The sequence below is a fragment of the Caenorhabditis briggsae genome, assembly GCF_000004555.2.
Source record: "Caenorhabditis briggsae AF16 supercontig from assembly CB4, cb25.NA_234, whole genome shotgun sequence".
In the NCBI taxonomy this organism is placed as follows: Eukaryota; Metazoa; Nematoda; class Chromadorea; order Rhabditida; family Rhabditidae; genus Caenorhabditis; species Caenorhabditis briggsae.
This window is the reverse complement of record NW_025543425.1, coordinates 1-11,577: the sequence shown is the minus strand read 5'-3', so window position 1 is coordinate 11,577 and position 11,577 is coordinate 1. Positions and strand designations below refer to the sequence as shown.

At 30.9% G+C, this 11,577-nt stretch overlaps 5 protein-coding genes across 5 annotated transcripts; 2 read left to right on the top strand and 3 right to left on the bottom strand.

The window, feature by feature from the left end:
- Positions 1-70: 70 nt before the first annotated feature.
- CBG24840 lies at positions 71-1,656 on the bottom strand (the record flags this gene model as incomplete). Its single annotated transcript, XM_002648496.1, has 2 exons — positions 71-600; positions 789-1,656. Coding segments are annotated over 2 exons (1,398 nt in total), but the record flags the coding sequence as incomplete, so codon positions are not given.
- Positions 1,657-1,981: 325 nt separating this feature from the next.
- Positions 1,982-2,764, top strand: CBG24839 (the record flags this gene model as incomplete). The annotated part of the gene is made up of 2 exons (XM_002648495.1): positions 1,982-2,456; positions 2,535-2,764. Coding segments are annotated over 2 exons (705 nt in total), but the record flags the coding sequence as incomplete, so codon positions are not given.
- A 1,197-nt stretch (positions 2,765-3,961) lies between these two features.
- On the bottom strand, positions 3,962-5,384 carry CBG24838 (the record flags this gene model as incomplete). Its single annotated transcript, XM_002648494.1, has 3 exons — positions 3,962-4,296; positions 4,488-4,535; positions 4,661-5,384. The coding sequence occupies 3 exons, from the start codon at positions 5,382-5,384 to the stop codon at positions 3,962-3,964; spliced, it is 1,107 nt and encodes a 368-aa protein (XP_002648540.1).
- A 379-nt stretch (positions 5,385-5,763) lies between these two features.
- Positions 5,764-8,427, bottom strand: CBG24837 (the record flags this gene model as incomplete). The annotated part of the gene is made up of 2 exons (XM_002648493.2): positions 5,764-5,799; positions 6,049-8,427. The coding sequence occupies 2 exons, from the start codon at positions 8,425-8,427 to the stop codon at positions 5,764-5,766; spliced, it is 2,415 nt and encodes an 804-aa protein (XP_002648539.2).
- A 49-nt stretch (positions 8,428-8,476) lies between these two features.
- Positions 8,477-9,727, top strand: CBG24836 (the record flags this gene model as incomplete). Its single annotated transcript, XM_045241040.1, has 1 exon — positions 8,477-9,727. One exon carries the CDS (start codon positions 8,477-8,479, stop codon positions 9,725-9,727), a length of 1,251 nt encoding a protein of 416 aa, XP_045091425.1.
- Positions 9,728-11,577: the final 1,850 nt, after the last annotated feature.

Sequence of the window (11,577 nt, the reverse complement as noted above, 5' to 3'; positions counted from 1 at the left end):
GATTTTTGTATATATATCCCAAACTAATAAACTTTTCTATATTTGCTGAGATGCTTTTAATTTCAACACCTTTTTCCTTCAATAGTTTGCTTGATTCCTCATCACTAATTATATGATGTGAGTCATAGCCTTTAAGATTGTGGAAAAACACTGGTATAAATTTATTTTTCTGTTTCAACAAGTTACAAGAGTTACATAGAGGTCCTCTGTATAATCCAGTCCAATGATCATGATCTTTAACTTTATCCCCATCAAACACATTCTCACACTGAGGACATGAATTACAGCTGTCATATTCTTTCCACTCTTCATTGGTTAAATTTTTCATTTCCATATCAGGCATACTCAATAATCGCTCACACACATCTAAGATATACTCATTGAATTTTGTAATAGTATTATATCCAACATAGCTCTTCATTTCGTAAATACTCTGAGTGAAAGAATCCACAACAATTACACAGAAAGCAGAGGCCTTATGCTTACCAACATTCTCACTCCAAGATTTGTTACGAGAATTGTTAACAGAATCAATTTTATAGATAACAGATTCAAAATCTGCATAGCAGACATATCTATGTTTTTGTGTTTCCTGAACTCCTTCAATTTAATATAGTCTTTAGGGGATTTAATCATTTGTATAGGATTATTACTCATACAGTCAGCTAAATGATTTTCAAACTTCTCTGCATTGTAAAAGTTATTATGACATCTAATACAAAATTTATTGCTTCTACTATTTTGGGTGTTCATCAATCTATTTATATTTTTAATCAAACAGTAATGACCTTCTCCAGAACAATCAGTGACAAGCAAAAGGTTTATCACTCTACTTAAATCTACGTTGATGTTTTTAGATACTTTATATGACTCAATTATTGCTGGCCCTGAGACATCATGAGTTACAATATTAACAGCCAAGTTATTTCTCTTCTCAAACTTATCTACATCTTTAACTTGGAAAGGAAATTCGAAACCTTCGAAATTAATTTTAGAAATGTGATCCTTATATTTACTTACTCGTTCAGGATTTTGATCCACTGGATATAAGTGAGCTAAAATACACCACATAAAACATTTTACATCTTTATTCTGAATATTAACTACGGCTTTCTTATTTTTTAACCAATCTGGTAATTCAATATATTTTGATCCTGATAATGGCTTAATCTTAGTTTGAAACATTCTTAAACCAATAATTCTATTTAGTCTAAAACCAGAACCTTTACCTTGATAATGTTCTAATCTATTTACTAAATCTGATTTTAATTTTTCATAAAAGACTTTTCTATCATCCGCCGGATTCACTATTTCGTTAGCTGTATTTAGATGGACTATATCCTTATTTTCTGTACCTTCTTGTTTCATTTCGCATTGTAATGAGACATATATTTTCACACTTTCATCAAAAATGTCTTTCACAATATCAGGCCCTTTCTTATCTAAAAAGGATTCTATAGTTTTAGAATCTCCAATGTGAAAAGTATCTCTTAACGTATCACCAACTTCTTTGTAATCACTAAAGACAGTTTTATCGAAAGGAAATAGATTCCTCATTTGGAAACTAGATTGCTTGTTAGCTTCATCTTTATCATAGTTCTCAAGTATTTTACGCATTTCAGACACGCCCTTCTTTCTAACATCAACACTGCTCATTCCTGTTCTGTTTCCTACGGGTTTTCGTAGTTGATCCCTATTCAATTTTTCGTAATCAACTAGTTCCATTTATAGAGCAAGAAAAGTATCATTTAAAACCTATAATTAATTTTCAGAAATATTGAATAAATCAACCTAAAATCGATGATATTTCCCGTAATAAATGCATTCTGTAGTTGAGATAAATGACCCAAAACGACGTAATGAAATAGTAAACAACTTTTTGAAAAATCGGAAAGAGCATAAAATCAAGAATTTACAAGAGCGATCAGACTTAGAACATGTAGAAGATTATAGAATTGAAGTATTTAAACCTATTTTAGAATCCAACAAAAAACTTCAAGAAGAAATTATAGATGAAAAGAATAAAATAGTAGAAACTCTAAACAACTTTAAATCCCCTTCTCAACTTTCAATAGCCCCTGCAACTACACCAACACCAAAGACAAATCGTAAAAGTCTTATTAAGCAACCCTCAGTAATCCTACCTCCCTCTCTACCTAGTTCTTCTTCACCTCAAGTTGTAAGTAATCTGATTGTAAGTTATCTTCAAGATAATTCAGATAGAAGTAATGCTGGATACTCAATCAAGTTCAACAAAGCAGAAAAGAAGTATGCTATTGGTAACAAAGACATTACATTCGATCAAAATATTATCAAAGTTAATAATGAAGAATACACAGCAACTGAAGGGTTGATGGAGTTACTACTCAAAAAGTCTCCTGATCTAAACAAGGTTACAACTGAAGATTCTTCAAATTACAAAAAAATATTATTATGCTCTAATGCTCTGTACCAAGGTTTTGATAAAAATAGTAAAAGATATAATGCAGATTCTAGTGATAAATGGGCGTTCATAAAGTCTAAATATTTTGTAGCTAAGACCCCAACTACAGCTGGAACATCTTCAACATCAGGAAGTTCTATTTCTTTCATACCATCAAATACCAACTCTCTAATTGACTCATTAAGACTATCTATTGGTTCATATCAGGCTGGTAACAAAGACGAGTATAATAAAATCCATGCAATGTTAGATGAACTAGTCAAACAGAAAGTAATCAAGAAGAAAGACTTAGGGGTTATTTATTTGAATATTGGTATGTAATCATTAGGTCTTGTTATACACTCTATACATTCTTACAAACTCTTACAAACTCTTACAATAGCCTATTTTTTCTCTAGTTAAATGTCACAAAAAATTACACTAGCTAGAATGTACATCAGCGATCAAGACAAAACCCCTCTTAGAATTGATAAAAGAAACTGGGTAAAACAACACAACTTTTCTACTCAAACGTTATATGATGGTTTAAGAGAATTAGCAAAAGAGATGGATATCAGTAAATATGTTGTTATGAAGACAAAAGGTAAATCTATTACTGAAAGTTCAATTGAAGTCAAACCCAAAGAAGTATCAGTTAAAATTAATTCTAACAAGATAAACCTACTTCTTCCACAAAGATAGTTGATTTTGAATTTTGAATTTTTGGATTTTGATTTTCAGTGTAATAAATGGGAAGAATAAACACACTAAGCACTATCAAAACAAATAATGTAAATGGAACTATTACAATTACTGAAGAAGATCTTAGAAATAAAGGTCTAAAACAGGCAGTAGAAATGCTTGGAGGATTAGATTACGTTAATAAAATTGTAGATGGAATAGCAAATTACAAACCATCAAACAACAACAGTCAATCACTCAATGAAGTCATGAAAGATTTAGAAAAAACAGCTAATTTGTTAAGTACTTCTGCACCAAATCAAAAGCATAAATTAATGATTGAATTATTTGCGAGATATCAAGATGCTTTATTAGAATCTAACATAGACAAAAGAGAAGAGATAGATAATTTAAGTAAACAGATAACAGCTCTCAAAAACACAACCAAGTTAAATGACTCAAAATTGAGGCAAGAAGCTGTGGATAAAATAGATAAAGAAATTGAAGAAGATAGAATTAGAAGAACTAATAGAACGATGAGAACTGATCCTTCAAAATTTTTTCGTTGAGAAACTAACCAAAAATCAAATGAATAACTTATTGAGTTGTGAAAGAATACAAAATGATATTATAAAAAAATTAACAACACTAATTGAGAACAATAAAATAGTTAAAACAATCAAAATTAGAAATACATCCAAAGAGGAAACAATGTATACTTGTAGAAAACTTGACGGGAGAAGTTATAATGAATATTATACTGCAAATTGTTTACATTACTATAAAGAAGATTTAATAAAAATACTAGGTAACGAAAAAGTTTTAATTTATTTGAGTGAATTGAGTATTAAAAAGTAGTTAATATCCTTCACATATTTTATCCCTAACATATTGTGGTACAGGCTTACCAAGTTCTATTTTAAAATTATTTAATTTGGTTTCTTCTCTTTTCTTTTCACTTTTTTCTTTAAAATTTATATCACTTTCATGGGTATATTGTCCTCTTTCATTTCTAGGTTTTTCTAGTAGATAATCATACTTATCATTATGCAAAGCATTACCTTTAGAAATAGGTCCAAATATAGAAATCGCATGATTTAAACTTCTTACTGGAACATTGTTCTCTCTACACCATTCTGCTTTACACACAATTTCGGAGCTCTCATAGGCTTCATAGATCCCCCTTTTATATTCTGACATTTATTTTTTGAGAATTTATTTTTTTTAGCCTGACCTGACCTGACCTAATTGACCTGTCCTAACCTAACCTAATTGGCCTAACCTAACCTGACCTAATTGACCTGACCTAACCTAATTGACCTAACCTAACCTGAAAAAAATATATCGAAAATAAAAAAGTGGTCTAACGACATCACGAACTCACCACTGTCTTCATCACTAGTCTCTTTTTTGAGGTGATTTATACCTTTTACTGAAAACGAAAATTGTGAAAAAATAGTCTAAAATTTAGGGGTGAAGCCGGCGCCTCAGGTTTCTTCTTTTTCTTCTTTTTTTAAACCTAGCCCAAAAATAGACAGTCAAAAAATATAAAAATACTTGAGCATCTTTCTAAATTTACACTATCTGCTTCACTAGTCTTATCAATAATCAAAAAAGAATATTTCTCTTTCCAAATCTCAGAAGTCATCTCTAAAAATCTTTCTTTATCTAATTCACTACAATGATCTCTATAAATGTAATCCAAATTCAACTTGTCTTGAGGAAACACTATAAACAAATTTGCATTCTCTCTGATAGTATTCTTAGGCAGTTTAATATAGTTTTGAGAAATGTAAAAACAATCAATGTTATTATGTCTACCTCTAGTGTAGTACTGTTCTATTTTATTTTGTTTCTCCAACATCAAGTCATCAAATATTATTAGAGTCTTTTTATTAGGATCAATAGAACTTGGATCAGGAATATTATCTAAACTATCTGAAGTGTGAATAGTTATTTCTTGTTTATCTTTTTTCTCAACCATAAAATTCTGATTCTTAAAGCATTCTCTAATATCTTTTTTACTCAATCCATTTTCAAAACCATTTATAAGTGCTTGGTAACAGGGCTGAAAAAGTGTAGTTGAAAATATATACAAGCTGTCATAGTCTAAATAATCATCTCCTTCAAATTTATCCAGAAGTAAATTCATTAACAAGTTAGTTTTACCACATCCTGATTTTCCTATGATGCAAGCTCTTATTGAAGAAGGAAGTAATGGATTATTTTTTCGAATGGAGTAATAATTTTTAACAGAATAATCGGCAAAGTCAGATGACATAATTTAATGTGTAATAAATGGTTTATTTATTTCTTAATCTTAGATCTAATGAGAAGTCATTTCAGTTTGATTTTCCTCAAGACTTCAAACCCAAATCTATAGCTGTTGTAAAAGTTGATGGAACTTTGGAGAGTGATAAAAATAAGTTTATATATCTATCTTGTAGTCTTATATGTGATTCATTCATGAATGAAAAGCAGAGTAACATAATTTGTAAGTTTTCTTCAACTCATAGTAAAAGCATAAAATATGAGCCAATAAATTTAATCTATCATAAAACAGTTAACACTTGTAACACTCTAACTTTAAAACTTGTTGATGCAGAAAATAAACTTATTGAATATAATGATTGTGATGTTCATATAGAGCTACACATTATCTAAATTCTTTTAAAACCAGAACCACTTTTAAGAATCTTCAAGAAGTCTTTATTTGTTTTAGATAGGTTTGTCTTTTTATGTGGAGTCTGTTTAGTATCTTTTTGTTTTGTGGTTTGTTTTCGAATTTCTTCAGGAATATTTTCTACAAGTTCTACTTTAGGTTTTTCTTCTAAACCCATAATTAAATAACTAGAAGCATTTCCAGCATTAAAGAATCTCATTTATTTAGTTAAAAATTAATCAACAGTAAGAGATTGAATAGACGGCATTTCTCTTAGTTCTACAGCCTCATACTCCCTTTTCCTTTTTCTATTTTTTCTATCAATAAAAGTTTTTGGAGAAAGTATCATCCAAAATGATCTAGCTATAAATAGGTATACGAACATTGCTGGCAAAGTAACACCAACTCTCCAAATTCTAAGCCACCACTTTCCAAAGAATCCTTCTACATCGTCTAATATTTCATGAGGCATTGTAGAGTCTTGATTACTAGCATGAGCTTCAATTGAAACATCAGACTTTTCTCTCATTTCTTCTATCAGCTCCTCTTCAATATTAGTTTTCATGTCTAGAAGAATGTGCTCATGGAATACTACTTTATCGTCTAAGAACTTTAAATCGTACTCTTTGAAATCTTTCATATTAGTAATGTTAGTTCTATAATCGATCATGGGGTGAAGCTGTGGTTTACTTGATATCACTCCTCCAAAATTATCATTCTTGTAATACCAAATTTTATCTCCTAGACTTTTTATCTTGATTGGTATTTGTCCGAGTGTGAGAGCAATACTTAACTTGTATCCATCAAAATGAGTAACGTCTATAAAGTCAATCTCTTCTTCATCAATTTCTTTACAAAATGTAACTTGTACTATTGGATCCTGAGAATCTATGAATCTCACTTTGATGGCTGAATGATTCAATTGTTTTTGGATGTATCTTCTTGGATTTTCTCTTATAAGACTTTCAAGAACTTCATTTTGCTCGTTAAAAATATCACACATGACTTCGGTTGTATGTCTGAGAAGATTGTTAGATTGGTTTTCTAGATATTGAAATTCACCTGCAGCTTGGAAGTCGGAGTATAATTCTCTTTTTCTTCTTTGTTTTCCAGTTTCAAACAGTTCGTAATTGGATATTCTTTTAATAAATTCTGTGTAACTTGGGAATGCATCACAGCTTTCTCTGATGGTTTTGTATTCATCGTGACTTGGTAAAATAGCACAATCTTCTTTAATACTCAAATATTCTTCATATCCTGGGAATGGTAAAGGTTGCCAACTTTCATCTGTAGATAGGTTTAAGTGTTGTTCTTTTTCATAATTTGCAATGTTGTTTATAAAATCTGTATAAGTTGTAAGTGAATCACATCCTTCTCTGCTATTCTTGAATGCTTCATAACTAGGTAAGTTATGACAGTCTTGTTTGATTTTTAGATATTCGTTGTAATCTGGTAATGGTAATGGTTGAAAGATTTCTCTTTTAGTTCTGTTGGATTTTTTGTCTCCACCTTTCAATTTCTCATCATAAACTGTCCAATCTTCTTCTTTGCGCTGTTTCATGAGTTCTTTCTTTTCTTTTTCTTGCTTCTTTTTCTCAAGTTCTTCTTCCTTCTTCAGCTTTTCTTGTTTCCTCTTTTCAAAATCAGCTTCATTCTGTTTTTGTCTTTCTTGATCACGTCTTCTAGCATCTTCTTGATCCCGTTTTCTGATATCTTCTTCACGTCTCCTACTATCTTCTTGCTCCCGCTTTCTCTGTTGTTCCTCTTGTTCACGTTTTCTTCTGTCGTCCTCCTGTTGTTGTCTTTGACGTTGAATATCTTGTTGAGAATATGATGGGATTGGAATAGGAATTTGTCTTGGAGAATATTGTGATCTTTGTATTCTTTTTACAGCAAATCCTTCATCACTAATCATCAAGTCTATGTTACAATCAGTCATAGTTTTGTTTGTTTGGAAGTTTAATGCAATTTGGTTCTTATTGTTAACCCAAAGTTTGTTATTGTACATCCCATCAAGTATTCCAATAGAGATAAATTGACATTTCTGATCTCTGTTAACATCCCATGTTATAATTTCATTTTTCTTGATCTCACAGAAACCGTCTTGATACTTGCAATTATTCATATCTGCCAGAATATTGGTTGGCTTAGATTGATTGAAATGTGAATAAACCTTAGTTTCAATAACTATACAATTTTCTTTGTGGAATCTTTTGGGAGAGAAGAAGCTTGTGAATCTATTTGGGTAATCAACTTCAATTTTATTATTTGTACTCCATACGTTAGAACTACCTTTTGATAAAGTTCCGTATCCACATTTCTTACTATTAATCATTTCTCTACATTCAGCTAGGGTGATGGGATAGTTGTTCAATTCTTTTTCTACTGTATGTTCATATCCAGAAAAGTCAGTGTACATTGAAACCTCACTGACTAATTTTTTACAGAGTTTAGCATCTGACATGTATTCAATGATGTTTGGTTTGAAAACTTCATATTGAACTGGTTCTGATTTCGAGTTAAGGATTCTATGATAATTACATTTGTGTAGTTTTGGGATTCTAAAATATTGAACTGGTGAGTTGTCTGTACAAATGATGGGCTTACCTAATGTACTTTGATATAAAGTTAAAAAGAAAATCACCACAGATACTATTCTCATTTATTACTTTTGAAAATTAGTAAATGAAATTTCCCTAAATAAATTGAAAATGATTGAAGCTGTTGATAGGATATTAGTAGTTGATACCCCTATTGTGAGTGACACCTCTATACAAAAAGAGAATCTTATAAGCATATTTCCTTCCTCTGGATCTAGTTTGAACCAACATGGAGAAATCAATTTTGTCATAGAGACGTGTGATCAATACCTACACTTACACAAGTCTTATATTTATATGGAATGTGAACTATTGAAACCAGATGACACTGTGTTGGCTGAAACAGATGAAGTATCCTTGACTAATAATGCACCAATGTTTTTGTTTGATAGATCAACTTATAGCATGGATGGAATGCAAGTTGAAAGTATAATGGATCCTGGTAGAGCTAGTCTGATGAAAGGACTTTTAACATATAGCAGCACTATGAACAAGCAAAATACCTTTGGATGGATTCTAGAAACTAAAGATATTATTACATACAAGATAAACAAATATACAAAAAATAGAAAAGGAAGTATTACTTTCTGTATCCCACTAACTCACATATTTGGCTTTGCTGAATGTTATAATAAAATTGTCTATGGTAGAAAGCATCAACTCACTCTCTACAGATCTCCTGAGAACAAAAATAGTATTACATCTAATGATGCTAAAAAACATACAGCTAAGATAAATATTAAAAAATTACAATGGATTATTCCAAAGATTGTTCCTAGTCTTGAAATGCAAAATAAACTGTTGAACATTTTTGAGAGTAGTAAACTTGTGCAGATGCCTTTTATTTCTAGACAGTTGGAAAGTTACAATATTCCTAATGGAAATAGAGAATTCACATGGAAATTGGGAACGAAATATGATAAAATAAAGTATATTGTGGTTGCTTTGCAGAGCAATAGAGATAACAATTACCTGAATGCAGGTAAGTTTGATAACTGTGGATTGGAAGAAATTTATGTCGAGTTAAATTCAGAGCGGTATCCTCATGATTGTTTAAAGTTTGATTTCGACAAATTCAACGCTGTTCAACAATACAATTTTGCTAAACAGTTTAGAAACAGTTACTATGAATCAACAAAAGATTACATTTTCATGGAAGAAGATGTATACTATTACTATTACCCATTGTTGGTGTTCGATGTATCTAAACAAAATGATAGAATTATCCAATCAAGACCTGACGTTACAATAAAAGCTTCCTTTTCAAAGAGTATTGTACAAAACACAAAATGTTATTGTTTGATTATGAGTGAAAATATTGTTGAAATTAAAGATAATCGCGTTAAAGTTGTTAGTGTTTAGTTATCTTGAATCCATGAATTGAATTTCTCAGGATATCCATACCATTTTACAAACATTTCTTTTACTCCTTTCCTAGTTCTACGTTTCAGTATCTTTTCTATTTTGTATTCTTCTTTGACATTATTAAACAGAGTAAGTTCTTCTTCATAAAACTTTCCTTTGATCTCTTCATCTGCTAAATCTTTAATGGAGTATGTTGTGACTTCCCCTGGATGAACTTGAGTGATTTTGAATATTTCTGTACTCCAATTAGGTAGATAACCTTTATCAAAAATAGCTTTGTACTTTGTAATTCTTACTGTATCATCTATTTTGAACTTGAACTTTTCAAACATTTCTTTCGAGGAGGGGAACAGGTTCTCATGTACTTGATCTTCATTTTCTTTTTTGGATGCTTCAATGGGAGTCATTTTTATGCTACGGTGATAATGATTATTGTATCCTTGAACTAATTTATCTAAAATATCAGTCCACTTATGATTACCTTGATGAGTGAACATTTTCCACATCTTTTCTTTGAGAGTTCTATTGAATCTTTCTATGATTGAAGCTTTCATGTCGGAGTATGTTGAAAAATGTTTGATATCAAAACTTTTGAATAGAGCTTTCATTTCGTGATTATAATATTGTTTTCCATTATCGGTTTGCATTTTTTGAGGTTTCCTGGATTTGAAAATGGATTGTAAAGCACTTGCAGTTTCCTTTCCAGTTTTTGTTTTGAGTGGAACTACCCAAGCATTTTTACTAAAAGAGTCAATTACAGTTAAAAGATATTTGAAGTTATTGTTTTCTTCTGCATATGGAATCATTTCAACAAGATCGGATTGCCATTGCTCATCTATATGGTGAATATAAACTCTTTGCGTTTTGAAGTTTTTACGAGCAGGTTTATGAAGAGTGTAGACATCTTGTTCGTTGAGAAATTGTTTTACTTCTTTGATCGGTCTTTTGGTTTTTCTTTGAAGTTCATTAATTCCACAGAACCCAGTTTCAGGATTATAAAAAGTTTGTTCGAGAATGATGATAGGTTTTTTTGACGTTTTCATAGGTTTGATGTCACCACCAGTTTTCAAAGTTGAAGCTATTTTACATTTGGTTGCTTTACATACTTGACAGTTTCCTTTGAATATTTGTCTATTATTTTTGGTTAATGTCTTTGTGACACTGTTAGAACCTGTGCGCTTTTGACACTTTAAACAGTACATATCCATTTATTAGGAACATAAAACAGGAATGTGTAGATAAGAGTTTGACATTTATGTTCTTTTTCCATTTTTTCTCATTTTGAAATTTTTTCCCTACTCTTTGTAGTTGTTTCTTAAAGTTTGTATTTTCAAAATGGAAGTGGATCCACCAAATACCGCACTATCTCCGACCACTGTGGTACGTCCAAGTCATATTCCGATACTGATAAATAACGCTATTGAAGATAAGGAAAAAATCACAGTCGCAGATGGACAAGAATATCTTAAGAGACAAAGGGAAGATGACTGGATAGAAAATCGTGTAGCAAGGGTAAGTTTTATGTGTACTAATTTCTACATTGTTTGATTTTAGATTGAAGCTCAAAACGGGAAACTAGATAAACTTCGAAGCGATGTGAAGGTGGAGGAGGCGAAACTTGAAAATCTTGAAAGAGAGTATAAGTCGGAGGTAGCTCGAATCAAAAAAAGACGGGAATTGTATGACAAAAAAGCTTCGGTAATAATCTGTTGATTTTCATATTTAAGTTTGATGTTTCTTTTACAGAGCCGCGTCGAAAGAAGACAAGCTGGAAAAATAATCAAGAAACATAAACGCGAGCTAGAAAAGAAGCAGGAGAAGCTCCGCGATGAAATGGAAGAATTACA